The 19,807-nt window shown below is 34.5% G+C and overlaps 2 protein-coding genes across 2 annotated transcripts; both read left to right on the top strand.

Moving 5' to 3' along the window:
• LOC107038811 lies at window positions 1-892 on the top strand. The gene is made up of 2 exons (XM_015258102.2): window positions 1-341; window positions 448-892. The coding sequence occupies exons 1-2, from the start codon at window positions 81-83 to the stop codon at window positions 766-768; spliced, it is 582 nt and encodes a 193-aa protein (XP_015113588.1). The 5' UTR covers window positions 1-80; the 3' UTR covers window positions 769-892.
• Window positions 893-1,600: 708 nt separating this feature from the next.
• Window positions 1,601-17,438, top strand: LOC107038913. The gene is made up of 3 exons (XM_015258263.2): window positions 1,601-1,692; window positions 11,948-12,416; window positions 16,972-17,438. Exons 2-3 carry the CDS (start codon window positions 12,369-12,371, stop codon window positions 17,266-17,268), a joined length of 345 nt encoding a protein of 114 aa, XP_015113749.1. The 5' UTR covers window positions 1,601-1,692; window positions 11,948-12,368; the 3' UTR covers window positions 17,269-17,438.
• Window positions 17,439-19,807: the final 2,369 nt, after the last annotated feature.

The raw sequence follows: 19,807 nt of genomic DNA, 5'->3' as shown, positions 1-19,807 counted from the left end.
GAAATATAAAGATTGCATCAGTCGTTTGTATTACTCTGACAAAAAAGGTTTTGACAGTTGGCATATTTCTACATTAAAAAATGAAGGGTGCTTGTGGAATTATTGTGCTTGGCTGTGTAGCCGTTGCATTTGGATATCCAGCGGGTGAGGCGCCAGCAGCCGCCCAGCCAGCTCCATTGTCAGATTTGATTGAACAGGCCAAGGCCGGTATCACCAATCTTGGACAGGAAATTTCCAAGCGCTTGGAAAAGGATGGCCAGACTACCCTCGAGTCCCTCAAGACTCAGAGCACAAATTTCGCTAATAATCTTCAGGAGTTGCTCAATAAGGTCTCCGAAGATGTAAGTTTAAATTTTATATATAAAATCTCTCTCCTAGGAGAAAGATTAATTACTAATTAGGAATTGTAATCAGGAGAATTTAATAACGAAATGTCTGATCCGTTAGGTCAAGGCGAAGAGTCCGGAAATCCAGAAAGCTTGGGATGGAGTGAAAAACAAATTCACTGATGTTGTCAATGACATCAACGCCCAAATTCCCCAGGCTCAACAGCAGGCGAGCCAACTTGGAACCAAACTGACACATGGGCTGAATGTTCTCGTTGAGGAGTCCAGCAAAGCTGCTAAGGAGATCAGCAAAAACTCAGAGCAGGTCCAGGAGGATCTTGCCAAGTTCACCAAGCAGGCTGTTGAGATTGCAGTCAAGACTACCAACAATCTCGACGCTCAGTTGCGACAATTGGCCGTCACCGAGACACCAAAGGCGTAATTTCATCAAATATGAAATAACATCGAAATGTGAAAATTTTTGAACTTTGTGCTTCGGACAAATTTTATATATTCTCGATGTAGGAAGCATGGAAAGAATTAAATAAGAATTTAGAAAAATAGTATCTATTTTACTTTATCTTTATCCCAGTACAAATTTTTTAAATAAAAAATAACATCTTTTGTTTGGCTTCGGATTAATCATCAAATCGAAGTAAATTACGATCTCGCTCTCGATCACGATAATTAGGTCTTCTGCACGAAGTCATCCTCAGTGGTGATAGTTCCACGGAATCAGGAATTGGGAGAAACTGACAGACAAAAGACGCAATTTTGATTACTACTCTTATAGCTTTGGAGGCGAGTAAACTGAGAGGACTGCAATACTGAAAGTCGTCTGGCTCCGAATAGGACACATAATTCTTGCCCGGTGCTGCTACAACTTGCTATTATTAAAAAAATGAATCATTAGACATTAAAAACAATCGATCAAATTTTATAACGACTCATTTATGCAGATATTCAACTTACATGGTGGAGTAACAAAATGATAACTGCAGACGCGATGAGGAAAGTCACTCGGTTATTCATTATTCAACTGAAGCTGTAGACTAAGTTATTCCCAAACGCGATGTGATGCGTGAGGATAATGTAAGTGAACTCATGCTTCCGATTGTTCACCTGCGGATGTGATTTTTTACATGCGGAAGTTGAAATTTAAGAAATTGCAAAATCCGCTCTGATCCGTTAAACAATAACAGATAATAAGTACGCCATTCTTATAACACCATTTTGTGTGCTGAGAAGGAAGAAAATGTATCAGTGTCATTGTGTCATATTTTGTTTGTTATTGTCCATACTTCTAGTTACATCGTGTGATCCATTGAACCCTGATGTTTTGAAGTATCACCCTCCTGTGAGGCAGGTTTGTTGAATTGATTGATTAAATTATTTTTTACTATAATTGATTTTTATTCGCAAAGTAGGATTATTGGGAAAAATGAAGCAGAATAGAGACTTGATTTCATTTTAAATATTCATAAACTAGCGAACGGATTGATTTATACTATTTTATTTTATTTTATTTCCATTTTCGTCTTCACAATTAAATTAATTTAATTTTATACATTCTTATTCTTATTATATATTTTTTCCCTTAATTCACAAGTTATAAAATTGAATAAAGAGGAATTATGTTGGAGATCAATAAAAAGTGGTTTTCCTTTGTGATGAAAACAAACACACAAAACAAGAGTCATTCGAAATCTCATTCGAGTAATAGAAAAATCTCTCCATGTATTCCTAAAAATAAAAAAAATAAAAATTTTCCCGTCATATAGTAAAAGGATATCGGTACTCCTCATTTCTATGGTCAAATTCCAATTATTATTATGAAAAGGAAAATAAAAAAAAAATCATAAAGGGATAATCGGCTAGAAAATGGATTTTTTTCGTTTCTGTCGGCGAGAACTTCGAATCACTTTTTTTTTCGAGTATTCGAGGGATATCAATATTTCAGCCAGAAGAAAATAAAACAAGTGGATAATCGCATTTTGTGTATATGGGTATACTAGGTTGCTAACAAATTAGCAATATGCTTCCGCATGGATCCTCTATTTTTGAAATTTATTACTCTTATTTTTTTTGCTTTGAATAGTGACACCCATATGATTCTCTTATGGTTTCTATATTACCCTCACGGAGAGAAATATTCAATAAAAATTACGTACCTTTTCCGTAATTCCGGAGCGAAATGTGGTTGTAGGAAATTTTACGGAATTGTCATGGAATTTTTACCGCGCGTTCCATAATTTTTATCTGAATTTCCTGTGAAAAATTACGACACCGTAACTTAAATTTTCTGAGTCGATTCCGTAATCGGTGAGCGAATTGTGAGTTCCGTAATTTTCACTGAATATTTCTCTCTGTGCTTTTATGAGCTCATAGAACCCTCATATGACCCCATCTGGCTTCATGTGACATCTATGTGGCCCCACATGACCCTATATAAGCCCACATGATTGCATATCACTCCATATAATCCCGTATGACCCGAATATGACTCTTGTATGAGCTGATGCGATCCCGGTATGACCCCATAACACCATATCACTCCTTATGACTCTCATTTAACGCCTATGACCCAGTGTGACGCCCATATGACCCCGTATGATCCCCATATAATGTCATATTACTCCAATATGACCTCATGCAGCCCCTATATGAACCTCACACGGAGAAAAAAATACATCGTAATTTTGTGAGAATCGTTCCAAAAATTAGTGTGCTGTTCACGAACGCTGGGACAGAACAGGGAGTCATCGGAGAATTCGCATGTGGCACACTAATTTTTACGGGAATCCCCCGAAAGAAGTTACGTGCCCCCGTGAGAAAACGATTTGGAGATAAAGGTCTGTAAGGAAGGCAGGGTAACAATCCTCGATCCTATTCCTGCCACGAACCCTACTATTCGGCCGGCTGAACGCTTTTTTAATGAGGACGACGACGGCGGCAATGAAATCATAAAGCCTAAAGAGGCAAAAGACTGATGTTTCAATTGTCGATGAAGTGGTTGTGCCTTCTCCTCCCGGTTCACCAAAGTACGAGCGAGAGCCACCCATCGTCGGCAAACCCGGAATATCTCTGACTATCAAGTATGTGGCCACTTCGCAGAATGCCAAAACCCTCTTGCATAACATCCCTTACTTGAGTTTTGTTGGTGAAGCGAATGGTAATTACACCACATGCACAATATACGACTCTAATTGGAGCATTATTCATCGCATTAAAGTGGGTGTGCGTGTGAAACTGTTCGATCATCAACTGGTACAGATCGACGCCAGATACCCCTTCTTGTGTGATAATCCATATCAGATTGTAGTCTTCAACTCAAGCGACGTCAAAATTCTAAACTATGGTGAAAGAGAAGCTCAGAAGTTCTACCTGGCCAGCTTCGACGGACTAAGTGATGTGGAAGTATATGATTTTGTTGATACAGAAGCAATTGTCACTTGAATTCAATGCGATGTGGATCTCGTGAAAATTTGGACAGTAACAGTCATGGATCTGAATGAAAATCTGATTCCGATCATGATCGTTGGGCTACCAGAGCTTCCCTCTATGCAAATTGGTAACATTGTCCAGTGCACCAATCTCCAATTCCGCATAATCAAGGAGGAGTTTGAGCTCCATTTCATCGATGGAAAATCGAACATTGTAAAGATACAAACTAGAACCAGCTAAATATCTCAAATAGGCTGGAATTTTTCGAACTTTTTCATTTGCTCTACATTCCTTGAAGACGTATATCAGAGACAGATATCGTGATGTAATATTTGAAGACTTTATTTCCTTGGAGGATGAAAAATGGATGACAAAATATTCTGCTCTGTGTTCTTAAGGCTCTGTTCTACATCGATACCTCGTACTAGCTTTTTTTTCTTTTATTATTAAATAAGAACAAATTACATCTCTTAAAAACGTGTCATATCAGAGACACATCGTTTCGTATTATTCGAAGACTGCATTTAAATATTCAAGTCATCCCTGGAGGAGTACTAGTTTCTTTATTTATAAAATTGTATGAATGTTCATGTTTGTCTGCGCTGTGTCAAGCCAAAGACGTAGCTGAGTTAATACAGTTTTATATCGAGTTCTGAAAAAAAAAATTCTGTCATTTATTCTCTTCATTCTATCGAAAGACAAGGATACAAATCGAATTTATGGGTATTCTTTCATTACTGGAAAAAAAATCTACTTTAAAACTTTCCGGAGACATGGAAAAATTAATTTTTTAGGTCTTCTCGCCCACTTTTTTTGCATTTTTTCATCTTCTTCTCGCTGAAATGTTGATATCCCTTTAATACTTGAAGAAAAAAAGTAATTTGAAGTTCTCGCCAATATAAAAGAAAAAAAAAACATTTTCTAGCCGATTACCACGTATGAACAAAACCACTGTCAAGCCACGGATTTTCATGGTCATTTCATGGATTTTTCAGGGCCAGATTTTTGATGGTCATTTGGTAGACATTTGGGAGGTGTCCGTAACCAAGCGGGGAGGGATAATATTGGACCCCCGATTTGATTCCTGAGAATTGGCCCTTATTTTGATCCTTAATAATGATTGGCCCTCGGTTTGATCCTTATATTTTGACCTTTACATTTTGACCCTCGTTTTGACACTTATATTTTGAACTTTATATTTTGACCCTTAGATTTGGACCCTTGGTTTGGCTCTTAAATTTTGACCTCTGTTTTGGGTCTTAGATTGCGACCCTTAAATTTTGACGCTTGTTTTAACCCTTCTATTTTGACTCTTATTTTTACCCTTACATTTTGATTCTTATATTGGTACCCTCAAATTGTTTTGACCATCAAATTTTTACACCTATATTTTGACCCTTAGATTTGGACCCTTAAATTTTGACTCTTGTTTTGGCCTTCAATTTTTGACTCTTGCTTTGGCTCTTAAATTTTGACCCTTGTTTTGGACTTTGAATTTTGACAGTTACATTTTGACCCTTAAATTTCGACCCTTACCTTTAGACCCTTATATTTTGATTCTTATATTTTGTCCCTTGTATTTTGACCTTTCTATTTTGACCCTTATATTTTAACCTTTACATTTTGATTCTTATATTTTGACCGTTGTATTTTGACCTTCGTTTTTTGACTGTGATATTTTGACCCTTATATTTTGAGTCATATTTTGATCTTTATTTTTTTATCTTTATGTTTTAACTCTTACATACTGATCCTTGTCTCTGGACCTTTATATAATATTTTGATGGAATTAAGAGCGGAAAATTCCTGTGTTTGACCCATTATGGAGTGAACCAATAACTTCCTGACCGATTCTCATTTTTTCTGTTCTTCGAACATTTCGAAAAATCATCGATTTTAGAAAACATCAATGCCGGGATCAGGAATAAAAGTCTAAATGAGGGTCAGAAATAAGGGTTACAAATAAGACTCAGTCCTCGGGGTCAAAATATGCGTGTCAAAGTATAAGGGTCAGAACGTACGTTCTACGTAGAATGTCAAAACATTGAGAATGTATTCTACGTAGAATGTCAAAACAGAGATCTAAATATGAGCATCAAAATACAAAGGTCAAAATACAAGGGACAAAATATAAGAATCAAAATGTAAGGGTCAAAATCTAAACTTCAAAATTTGAGGATAATAATGTAAAGGTCAAAATACAAGGGTAAAAATATAAGAATCAAAATATAAGCATCAAAATCTAAGGGTCAGAATAAGGGTTAAAATCTAATAGTCAAACTGAGGGCCAATTATTATTGAAGGTCAAAATGGGGGCAATTTTCATGGATGAAATCGGTGGTCCAATATTATCCCTCTCCCCTTGGCTATAGACACGCCCCAAATGCCCCTCAAATGCCCAGCAAATGAGGATCAACAGCCATGAAATAACCATGAAATTCCGTGGCTTGACCGTGGTTTTGTCCATACGTGATTCCTTTATGATTCTTTTTTTCATTTCCTTTTCATAATAATAATTGGAATCCGGCCATAGGAATGAGGAGTACAGATATCCTTTTATCATATGACGAAAAAAGAAGATTTTTAAAAGTTTTAGGAATACATCGAATGACTCTTGTTTTGTGTATTTGTCTTCATCACAAAGGAAAAACACTTTTTATTGATCTTCAACATAATTCCTCTTCATTCAATGTTATATGTGAGGGAGTCTTTGGAGGAAGCCCCCAACAGTCGCACAACTACTTGCAGATGTTGCTTCAACAGTTTTGATAAGTGGAGACGTCTTAGTACTGACCTCCAGAATTGTTATCCTTGCTTCTGAAAAAACCCCAATCTCCAAGGGGTGGTTGCTGTAGGGCTGGTACTTTGGTTTTATTGCTTTACCCGCGACGTTTTCCAGCTGAACGCGAATCCCCTCCTTGATTAGATGGCCGATGTTGGCGCTGTGTGGTTCATAAATAAAACATGAAATCTCCCCTGTTTCATCGGAACCAATGAAATGAAGGTACTTGTGTCCTGTCGGACTGCATTGCACACCTTCAGAAACGAGCATCTTTACGTTCAAGGTGATGGACGCACAGGTGTGTGGTCTTTTGAAATAGCTTACTTGGACCTTCATTGGAATCGATGGATCAGGGACGCAAATTTCTCCGGGTTTGACACACACTTCCACTTGTGCCCGTTTCCCCACTGTGATGTGAACGTTGTATCCATCCACTCTATTCCTCTTTGTTTCCACTCTGCCCCCGATTAATTTTATGAACTGTTCTTCCTCGATGACGCTGAATAGAGGCACAGCACCTTTGTGCCAGGTTGTGACCGGTATTTCTCCTGACTTATCCGCAATCATGAAAGGAAGATACGATCTTATGTTTCCAGTTGTCAATAAGCCTTTGGGGTAGATCCACTTCACTTGATCAATGACGATTTTACCCGGCGCGATTGTCTTGAGTGCTTTGATAATCTGATTTTTTGACAAAGAAAGCATTTTCCAACGTTATTTTATTCGATGCTTTAGCATCCAGTTAGTCCCAAATGTCGTCTTCGAGATCGTCCCCCCACTGTTACGCTCTAATTCGGCATCTCTCTATTGTCTCTATTGTCCTCTGTCCTTCCTTTTTGTTGATAGAATTTTATCAGTCGATACGAATAGTCTCAAAAGATGATGGACGCTTCTCGCTTTGTCCTGTCTTAGCTGTGCACGCTGCACACGCCGACTTGTTCTGACTCGTCTCAAATGACAGAAATTGAGAATTGGAGACTAAAAATTTTATGGGATTTTTATCATGTAACTAGCTACCCCCCTGGCGTTGCCCGGGAAATTCCTTTTCCTTGCATCCCATTCTTTTGGTCATAATTTCTGGCCAATTTTGTTCGAAACCTTGCCAATTTTCTCGAGAACTCGAAATTTTTCTAGAATTTTTCGAGAGACCCAAAGATATATCCTTTAATTTTTTCGAAAATTTTTGGAATTTATAGAAAGTCCGAGAATGTTCTAAGAAAATTGAGAATTTCCTAGATTTTTTGAAATTAAGATTTTCAAAAGGCTCAATTTGAAAATCTCTACTTGAGACTTTCGAGGAAAGGTTCACCCTGGGAAAAAAAATTTTTTCGTTTTTCGAGAAAAGAAAGTGAAATACTATATGCTTCCGCGTGATTTTTCCTCGGGATTCCAATTTTGTAGGTCAAATTTGTCTCCGACCGTTAAAAATAAGAAATTCGAATTTCTTAATCGGAACATCAACTTGAAAAAACCCCCAACGTTTTTTAAAACAATTTTTTTAATCTGAGCACAATTGTTCGATCCTGGTGGGGGGCCCAGATTAAATTTGAATGTCTTCGGTTGAAATATCTGAATAGAATGAGTTGCAGAGAAAAATTAAATTATATTGAGTTTTTCTATAAAATATTTTTTATTTGACGTAACATTCATAAGAATAGAACCGGCCAAAAATTGATAGAAAGTTCGATAGAAATCCAATAGAATTGTCCAGCAAATTCGCTGGGTTTTTCTGTTATATTTTTTCGTGCGAATTTGTGTTAGGGTAACTAAATATGGTCTAAAAAGTCCGAATATGAGATTTTTATGTGGTTTATGTATGTATGCATATGTGGTGTTTTTTTTTTCATTTTTTTTCTCGAAATTTTCCTGTAGGGATCAATTGAATTTCATAAATTTTTTCATGAACATAGACTTTAATAAGCTCTAATCATTGACACCAATTAAAATTCAATTTTTCATACAGATTCGACGAAATTGATATTTTTCTAAAAATCTATTTTTCAACGATCACTCCAAAAATTGTCATCAAAATGGAATTAGTCATGGCTTAAAAAATTGATAATAATACCCTCTTGATTTTATCAGAATATGATGGGGGTCGCAGAATTCGTTGTTGAGTTACAGCATATTCATGAGATTTGAAAGAGAAAATCGGGTTTTTCATGATTACTGAAAGAATCATCAGTAATATCAATTAAATCAGGACATAACAAGTATATTTCAATGTCTTCTTAATCAAGTTGAAAAATGGTGAGAACAATATCATTGGTTATTAAATTGCACAATACCGTCCAGATAATGGGCTTTTTACATCAAAATCTCTATCGCTATTAAACTCAGGTACAAGGGTATTATGTTGAATACTTATTCATATTAATTCATTGTCCCAACTAACTTCTGACAGAACCTGGGTTAAACTCTTGCTAAATCCCAAATAAACCCTAATTAAATCCGGGCTATACATTGATTAAAGCTTCATTGAACCTTGATTCAACCCGGACTGAAATAGAAGCAGAGAATAGTGAACTAAGACTAAGAACAAAGGGAATCAATTCGGAAGTAAATTGCCAATTTATTAGCAGCAACAACTATACTCATTTATAAACAAACTGCAATTATCCACTTGTTTGACTTTGAAATGCTCCTGGCAACACCATTTTCATCCGATTTAAAAAATTTTCTGTCAAAATGTTCGTTAGAGTCCATAGAATATAACTAAGTATTTATTTTCCTTGCCATATATACCCTATTCGGGTTTTTACATATTTGCGGTTTCATGGGCCGACTTCCTCTCCAACCGTGTCGCATTGTACCCCAGGAGCTGTACCCCACGTACAGACTCTCCTGGTGACCAAGGGAAACCATGGAAAACCTTGGTCGACACGGGCGTCCATCGAGCCTCGTCGGAGAATGTTTTCCTAACACTTCTCCGATGATTCTCGGTGTCTAGACTTCCGTTCGACGGTTTCCAAAAGAGAATATAACTAAGTATTTTTTTTTTTATTATCTCATGAGATCATGGAATTTTTTTTTTTATTTACTCGTTCTTTTACTCTTCTATGGTATAAAAATTATTATTCTGGATTGTTGAACATTAAAATAGTAATTTAAAATACTAATTTTGAGTGACCGGAGACAATTATGACCCACAAAATAAGATTCCTGAGGAAAAATCCCGCAAAAAATAGTATTTTGTAAATTTTTTTCTCGAAAAACGAAACTCCTTTTTATGGGATGAACCTCAAAGTCTCACTTTGTGATCGCAAGTCTTAAAATTAAGCTTGTATTTCTTGTATTGAAAATTATTCAGTCGATGTTGCGAGAATCGCGAATAAAACAGACAAGTGATAAGGAGCATGTGACTGAAGATTTTACTCAGAAATGTGTTTATCCTTTTCTGCTAAATGGTTCCATTTTGGTTGTTTGATGAATTTTTATGCACTAAATAAAATTGGTTGAGCAATTTTCAAGATATTCAATAAGATAGATTTACATACAAAGTTGAAACCCACCTAGTTGAAGTTCTGGGTTGAGTCTTCGGGACTAACAACCCAGTTCAGCCCATTTTCAATACGAATCATACAACGACATGGAAAAAATTTTTCCCGAAAAATTCATGTGCAAAACCACAATATAAATGAGTCACAATCCGCATACTTACAAAAATGATTGTGTAGCAGAAAAATTTTCGTGCGGCAGCAACAAAATTATAGTGCCCTCAATCATTTTTCTGGTGCTAAACAATAATTTTTCTGGTGTAGCATGACAATTTTGGTGGTCCACAATAATTTTTCAAGTATGCCAGTTGTGACTCGTTTATGGCGCTAGCACATGAATTTTTCAAAAAAAAATTTCTCAGTGGATAAAAGGAAACTTCATGCCAAACTTCAAGTTAATATCTCGATTCACGTATGAAAAAATTTAATGGAAAACCTAGTAGATTCACTAGAAAATGCTATTGAAATTCTATGGGAATTCTATGGAATTTCCATACGATTTCTATTGGAATTCTATTGAAAAATTCTCCTTATTTTTTGTGATGATTCTATTGGATATTCGATAAGATAAAATCAATAGATTTCGAATTTCGATTTGAATTTTTCTATTGAGATTTTTTCTATAAGAAAGCTTGGGCATCAATTTTCTAAATTTTATCCAGTTGGATTCTGTAATGCAAAGCAAAACTAAATCCAGCGGAAAAAAATTGTGCCTAATAATTCTATTAAAAGAAATCTCAAGAGAAAAATTCGAACAAAAATTCAAAATATACTGACTTTTTCCTATCAAATATGCAATATTATCACAACAAAAAAACTAATAGAATTTTCTGGCGAATTCGATAGGTTTTCTATTGAATTTTTTCATGCGTGTTCTCCCAAAGTTAGAGTGTCTACAAGGATTTTGAGGCGAAAAGCATAAAAATAGAAATATCCCAAAAACTTTGTATTAACAGTTATAAAGATTTTTGATTTCGATAGAAGATATCGAGATAAATCATTTGAAAAAAATATCGAAATCAGTTGGATAGTTTGGAAGATATTTGGGAAAACCCGTTTAATAACGTAAACGAAAATTCCTCTAAAATGGCTGGGTTAATTGAACTCAAATTACAGAGTTAGTCCTATATGATGCCTATAATCTGACAAAATATTACTTTTTTTACATTATTATGCAGTTTAATTTTTCGATTTTCGACCTTTTTACACAATTCCCAGCAAAATTAGGGAATGTAAAAACTGAACGACTTCAGTGCATTCATTCGGAAGCAAAAAGGCAACAGATTTATTATGTGTAAGATCAGAAACAAATTCATGAATGTAAAAAAATTATATAGAAATTCCATGAGTTCTTAACATTATTAACATTCCTCCCTTCATCTAAAGCTAGAAAAGGAATTAAGTTAGCGGTTTATTGTATTTTTTATTCCTTCATTTATTTTTGAAAGTAATAAAAGTAACGATAAACAATCAAAGGAACTAATTGTTTGACATCACGTTTCGACCATAATTTACTACAGCTAGAATTATATTGTTTTACACTAAACAATTGCTTCGTGTCACAAGATAGTTAGATTACTCCATAAAGTATCTGGAATAGAGTCCCTTCATTAGTTAATCTTCATTGAATCGTTCATTGGATAATCTTTGCTAAAAATCCTAGATTATACAAATTAAAGAAATATAACACAAGGCTTCCATTCGGAAACAAAAAAGATTTCTAGATTCTAGAATCTTCAACAAAGGTTATCCTTATTGTTCCTAGGCTTAAGGATATCCCTGGAAAAATAGATTGTTGATAAAGAAGGTAACACCAATTTTTTTTAGAGAGGATAATGTTTGTTATATATTACATTATAAAATCTCAATAACGAGCAGTCGTACGTGGTTTGTTTCAGATTCGAAGACTACCTGTAAACTATCAGCCCCCAAAACTACAGCAGTACTATGAAGATTTAAAAGTGGTGAAAAACCACATAAGGAAATTGACGGAATTTCACCGGAATTTACGAAAGACATACAAAGGATGCTTCATACTTTAGACCTCTATAATCTTTCGTCATTTTTTAATTTCATGATCCAAATTGAAGAATGAAGAGTCAACAATTTCACAGTGAGGTCAACGTGACAGAAAATTTCTGTCGACACAAGTTGTAAACATCAGCACATTTACATTGAACCGCGACTCCAAGTCAGTACAAATAATTTTTATACGCAGAACACCTCGAGTGTAGTTGCTGAAAATTAGTTATCGCTCATTTCCAACGGCAAATTATCAAGGGGCCATAATATAAAATATACGTTCAGTCGAGAGTAACGATGACTTCCCGGTACGTGATTCTTGTGCGTCTCGCAATAATATTTACGGTAAGTTTTAGGGATTTCAAAATTTTTATGAAAAACTTCCTGCATTCCTTTTTTCATGTTTGGATACGAATCATCTTATCAGTAATTCCCATTTGAATTTTTCAATGTAAAATTCTTAAAACTCAAGTCAAGTTTTTGAAATACCACGTTCTTATTGAAGACTATACCACCAAATACACCAATATTTTCCATGGAACAGTGGATATTCATGTCAAATTGTTTGTGAAACATAAAGCATAAAATTTCTCTGTAATTGCGTATCATGATGCGACAGTCTTTACCAATACAATTTCCCTTTTGTTTTTGCAACTAGGGTAAACAGACCAATTGCTGGACGGTTTAGGGAAATTCGATTTTCATGGTAGGATCGAAAATAAAAGAATTAGCTGAATGGGGATATTTTGATTAGCAGAAAACAATTATTTGAAGGGGAAATAACAAAACAGAATCATTAGATTAAGAAATAGTTGAATGCAGCCGAAACCCCTAATTTCTGGACAACTGGGCCATTTTTTTTTATTTATTAAATGTCCATCAATAGAAAAAATAATTGATCACATGATTATACACGAGTAATATTATTGAAAGGTGAAATAATCAGTACAATTTTCATTTTGTTTATGGAACATTCAATGCAAGTTGAAATCGCACAGAAACGCACCCTCGTCCAAAAATTGACCTGTTTACCCTACACAGAGGAAAAAAGTTTCTGGTTTCCAGAACTAAGTTATGGATTTTAATCCCTCAAGCCCGGCGTTCATACCACATATGAACCCACGCGTGAATATATGTCTCTTTTTAAAGATGAATATTTCGGAAAATATAAAACTTTAAAAATTTATGCAAACTCTGTTGTGAAGGCTACTCGCTTGAATTTGATTATTACTACTTTATCTGTCGCTTTTGAGCTATTAGAAGTTAGTGAATCGCGTTGCGGTGAAATTTAAGGATGTTTATCCAAAATCGCAATTACTTTTAAAAAATTGATTTTGTTTTTGAACTGGGAGATGAAGTTATTCCTTTTATCTTGATAGAAACTTCAATCCACCAATCCACGTTTATTATTTAGAAATGTAGTGGACAAAATGCACCAAATGCATGCGCTAACATGCGCTTATATGGGATAGAATCTTTCAAATATTTCCTCTTTTTGCCCGGGTACCCCAAATTTTCTCTGGCCATTCGATACAGTATAGTTTTGCACGTCACCTTCTATTTTTATTTCTATTTTCGGAGTTTTCTGGTAGGTAAATTATAAATTTCAACATAAATCCCATAAGAGCCCGGGTATAAAAACATTTGTTTATTTATTTCTGGCGAGACTATTGCGATTAATTTTTTTTTAACATCAAAGAAATTAGTTTTATGTGTTCTGCTATCAGCCAAATAAATTATAGAATTTTCCTTGAACATGAAAAAATAAAATTTGCTGAAAATGGCTAAACATTCTTAAGGGGATGCGTCGGTGAAATTTAAAAGTCTACACTGTCTCTAGGGACCCATTGAACAATTTGTGATATATGACGGAATATGGGAATAACTAGGGAAAATCGCGGACTCGATCGATTTTGCCGCGTATAACGACGAAATACTTCATTTTTTTCGGTTTTTACCATCAAAATACTCCTTGCGCCATAGTTTTCATACGATTTTAGCTTCTTTTTTAATGTTCGTTACACTCCAAAGAATAAAGTTAAGCATCCGTTTTACTTTGTTCGCAATAAATCGTGAATAAATGAATTTTGAATTTCATAAATTTTTCGCGTCTCTGGAGTAGAGTAAAATTGAGGGGCTACTCACTCCCGAAATCACGGCGCCATTCTGGCATCAAATTATTCCGAAATCGCTGCGAAACCAGCGAAATCATTGAAATCAAAAGCGATTTCAGCTCTCCGAAATTACATGAAATCATCTGAAATCAATGAAATCGCCGAAATCAGTGGCGCACTAGAGTAGTGCGAACCGTGCAAGTAATTTGTGATTTTGAAATTGTTACGCCTGCCAACGATAATAATAAAATACCATACTCATGGCCATAGTAGAATGGTAAAATGAACCGTTTTTCATCGTCATTAGCTCAAGATTGGCGGAGTGGAATTAAACGAATTCGTTATTATTTGCAGTTATTATTGCCAGTTTTGATTTTCATAATTTGACACAATCCGTTTTGCCCCACCTCTATTACTTATTAACTTTATTTTTCTAAAATCACTGATTTCGAATTAATGAAATCATTCGAAATCACGAAATCACTTCCCGTGACGCTCAAAATCAGTGAAATCACCAAAAATCGACTTAATTTCGGAATCATGGTGAGTTGAGTGTCACTCAATTACGGAGTGAGTAGCCTCTCGAGTTTTTATTTGGAACGCTGAACCAAATAAAAGCGTGGTACAAAATAAAACCCCAATACAGGATTTTATTTCGAGTTGTGTAGCGAAAATCATATGGAAATCCCGCCGGAAATTTATCAGAGATTTTGGGGGGTTGGGTGGATTTAAAAAAATGTCCCTTAATGTTATCTAGAATGTCCGTAGAAATCGTGTATGAGTTACGATTTTTTCTGCTTTTTTCTTAATTCATTTTTTAAATAGTATAACTCGCGTTTATTGAACTAAATGGAATTTCCCAGCTTTCCAAATTTGTATCTTTTCTCTAGTGTTGTGGAAGTGTGGGATACCTATATCTCTCTCGATTTCGGAATGCATCAAATGTTCATAAATCTCATAAAAAATAATTGAAAAACTAAATTTCCCGTAAATACGGTATTCTCCAGAGGGCAATTGGATGTATTAAATTTTTACTTTTTTTTAGAATTCCACAATTTTTATTAAAGATTCCGCAAATAAGATTGATCGTTTTCTTGAACAATCTATAAAATAAAATCGATCATTTCTGATAATGAAAATTTCCCAAGATTTCGGGTCATTTTCGATAAAAATGGTGAAATTTGGATTTAAAAAAAAATATATATATAATCAAAACTTCATCGATTCTCGAATCCCACTAAAACAATAAGTGTTTAGTGGAAAAATTTATTTTTAAAGAAATGAAACAAAGCAAAAATTAAAGTGTAATTGTGAAAATTCGAGATTTCCAATAATTTCAACGAATTTTTTCAATTTAAGCAATCAGAGGTAGAGAAAAATGGCCACAGATTGACCGAATTCACATGGAATACCCCATACGATTTTCCCTATGCGAAATCCAAACTCCATCAAAATTAAACATTTTAATAGGGATTCTATTTCACACAACGAATTTTAAACTCTGCGTTTCATTTTGCCCTGATTTCACCTATAATTTTAAAAAATATCACTTTTTGCCAAATGAATTTTAGTAACAATCCATTCATTCGATGGATTGTTTTCGATTATTCTTAGTAGTTGGCTCACTTAAAGTATCCATAACTGCAAAAATACTCCGAAAGACTGACATTAATTGACGCGGAAACATTCGTCATTTGATCGATGATTTTTGGTAAAAATTTTAGATTAAAAAAAGGTTTTCATGATTGAATAAAAAAAACGTTTTGACACATAAACTCCATAAAAAATGAAATGAATGCGGTAAGTGCCGTCTGATTTTGAAGGTTTTTTCATGTTCTTTGATTGTGTTGAAGCGTCTATTAATGGCTCGTAAGGGGATTAGAGTATTGATTATAATGCGAAAAAAAAATTCATTGAGAAAACCGGGAAATTTTCAAAAGATCATTACTTTCGCAACTATCAACTTTTTTAAATGATTTTTTTTGCGGAATTTTCGTCTGATGTCCACACATTTTCTAAAAAAATCCCCGACATCGAATTTTTTGAGCTTCGCATTTGGCGTAGAAACGCGCATATGAATATTCTGAAAAATATGAATTTTAAGTAAGCATCATGTGATTCTTCCAACCCAAAGTTCATTCATTGTGTGAACTTTTTGATACTAAAGAACTACAATAGACTCGATTTCTAGCCATTTCTTGCTGTACAATTACATGAATGCATTTGGAATAAGTGTTTTAGTATTATTATGTTTTATTCATTTATCTCCTTGGTGTCACAAACGTTTTCTTTGTTTTACACCTATGTAGATCTCCTACTCTCTTTAATAATTAAATAACGTCAATTACATAAAATTTCTTCAAAATTCATATTTTCATTTAATTTAACTCTATTGTAATTGGTTAAGATCGAAGATCACAGTTAGTCCTCACTTATTTGTTGCTTTTCTCATTACTACACCATCACCCTCTTCTCACATGACCCTGCCTTGTTCCTACCCCGCTTTCTTCTTAGCCGTTCATGTCTCTCCTTGCCCTCTCTCTCGTTTCCACCTGAGAGAAGGGATTTAGTATATTTTGACACTAGGCCACGAGGAACTTTTCTGGCAAATAAAACTTTTTTAGCTCATATGATTGCAACCCTCGCCTTCGGCTGCAAACTTATTTTCGCCAAAAAAATTGATTTCGGCCTAATGACGAAAAGTTAATGTTCCCAAAAATTTCGATCAGAATGTTTCTACATATCAATAAGAAAAATATTAACTCATGAACCTCTCTCATTCGTAGATGTCGATGGTTGTTGTCAGCGACGAGTTTACTAAAGAGCACAAACATCTCCTGGAAAAGATCTCAAAGGTCCTGTCAGGTGCTGAACCCTTGCCAGAGAATATAGTAGGAAAACGGGAGACCTCATTGGAACGCACAGAGAAATTGAATCGTGGATTCCAAAAAATGATACAAGTTGTTAACGTTCTCGGTCAAGTGGACAGTTTTCTCACTGATCGTGCAAAAACCGTTGTACGGAAACTCAATGCCATTTATGATGCCGACGATGACAAACGTATGCGTAGACGTACCGATTGATTAACTCTCATCATCTTCATTTTAATCAAACCACAATTTTGAAATATTTTCCATTATTTAATTTATTGTATAGAAAACAATTTTACATTTTCATTTGTGTCCTAAACTAATGTTGTATAAATAAAGAAAAAAACCGTAATACTCAGAAAAACTCTGAATGGGCAATCAAATAGTTGACTTTCAATCTCAAAAATATCCTATATTTAATTCAGTGATTTATATTGGGTTCATGTTCGGAAATTTTTAGCAGATCTTCGAAGCATGTGAAGGTCTATTTATATAGCGCAGTTGTCAATCTCATTGAAATTATCTGAGAAATTCTGTTCTGTTTTTCGCCTATCTTTGTTAAATAATTTTCTTAATTATTAAAAAATCTGACTTCTCCGAGTATCACCGTTCAAAGAGATGTAAGGGGCCATGCAAATATTAGGTCATTAGGCGTTTTTTGGACTTTTTAGCCCCTCTACAAAATCCTGACAGAGGATCACAAAATCCTGTTATGGTGAATTTCTAATTTTTTTCATAAAATGGAATTAAACAAGCAGGGCTGCGAGCCTATTCGACAGAAGCAATGTGAACGGTACTTCGTTCTTTTTTCTTCCGAATGGACCTGTAGCAATGGTTCTAGGATAAATGTTCCTCTGAAAATCATTCCGGGAAAATTATTCCTCGGAAAAATGTTTCCCATGCATATTTTCTCTTTCCACGCTGATTCCTATTTTCATCGCAATTTCATCGAATATTACATATTACATAATATAAAAGAGAAAAGAACATCAATTTTTAGTATATTACTTTTTAAGTCTAGGGGCTTATTCTCGTCTATACGATTACCATGTGCATTGAGCAATCCGTAGATAAAGCCTCGTTCACACCCAAATCCATCTTCACACAAGTTGAGAATAAGTCCCCAAAGACGAACATAATCAATAAAATGACGATGTGTGACTTTTTAGAAAAAGAGATTTTTGGATGACTTGCTCTATACCAGAATGTATTGAATCGATCGACACAAAATTTTATACACAAGTGTGACTCAATAATACTAATTAATAGCCAGAATCTCAGATGTTGATTCCAAGTTTTACGCGTATTATGGGAACGCCAGATTAACTCTCAATTGAAAAAATTATAAAAACGCGAATATCTCGAAAACTTTGTATAACCGGCTATTCATATTTTGATCGATCTTGATAGGTGGCGGCGAGACGAGTATTTTGAAGAAAGAAAAATTAATCGGACCAGTAGTTTAGGAGATACTGGACAAGACAATTTTTCACAAACAGTTGAATATCTTTTAAACCACTTGTCCGATTTCGCCTACCCACAAACGTATCTTGTAATATCACACGAGTGACAATCTCACCAAATTTCAACATCCTATCTAAATTTTTTCGGGAGCTATCGTGCGCAAAATGATTTTCGCATAAAAAAGAAAAATGTCGATTATTACCAAACTGTCCCTACTTACATAATAATATTGTGATTTGATTTGAAAGATATTATCATAAGGAATATTTTGATGTCAAAAAAATTCCACTCAGTCACGTAGTTTTCGAGATATTGGGGAATAGTATATTTCGTAACGAGTGCAAAAAACATTTTTTCACGAGTTACGAACAATATTTTTCATCACAATGTGGCGGAAATTGGACTTTTAGGCACGCGGAGCGTGCCGAAAAATTCACTTTTCGTCACAGCGTGATGAAAAAAAGATTTTTGAGAAATTGCTGCCTCGGAACCTACTTGACCGATTGAGCTGAAATTGCGTCCAGAAGTGCTTCAAAGGAATATCAATTATGTGACGAAATTTCAGATTTTTAGCTTCAACTTTAGTCCTTTTTCTATGGATATTTATCAAAATTTTCCGAAAAATTTGCAAATACATCCGGACATACATGAGACATTCCACAAAAATTGTCATAGATTTTAAGCTTCCAAAATTCGATTTTGAATTTTCGTTTATATTTTGTTAACCAACTAAAATGAGTAAACTATGAAAACTTCAGACCTTTTGCTACGTAAGTACCAGAAAAACGTCTATTTTTTACTTTTTTTCATTTTTTAATTTCTAGTTTTCATGTGACCGAATTAAAAAAACTATCTACAAGTAATTTTCCATTGGAAATTATAAGAATTTTTCCAAAAAAAATATTTTCAAAATTTTAAATTCAAATTTTCACTATGAATGAGTTTTAATATCGATTTTGTTTTTTTTTTATCATTCAACCTACAGTGGCCGCTTTTTTATACATGGATTTTATGTAAAAGTGTCTCAGCTTTTTCGAAAAGCCGAGAAAAAATGAAAAAACAATTGGGCAACGCCGTCAATGTTCACCTTTCACCATTAAACCTCATTATTCATAGTGAAAATTCAGAAAATTTCCGGTGGAAAATGGTATTAGCTACAGATATTTTTTTCAATTCTGTCACATGAAAACTGTAAGAACGAACAAATGAGAAAAACGCAAAAAGATGTGTTTCTCTGTTATTTACGATGCTCTTTGAGCACTTCGCAATTTATTAAATTGTTGTCATC

The sequence above is a fragment of the Diachasma alloeum genome, unplaced genomic scaffold, assembly GCF_001412515.2.
Source record: "Diachasma alloeum isolate Michigan unplaced genomic scaffold, Dall2.0 Dall_scaffold_00178, whole genome shotgun sequence".
Classification (NCBI taxonomy): Eukaryota; Metazoa; Arthropoda; class Insecta; order Hymenoptera; family Braconidae; genus Diachasma; species Diachasma alloeum.
Note: the sequence above shows the minus strand (reverse complement) of the source record. Positions and strands in the feature narration are given on the sequence as shown.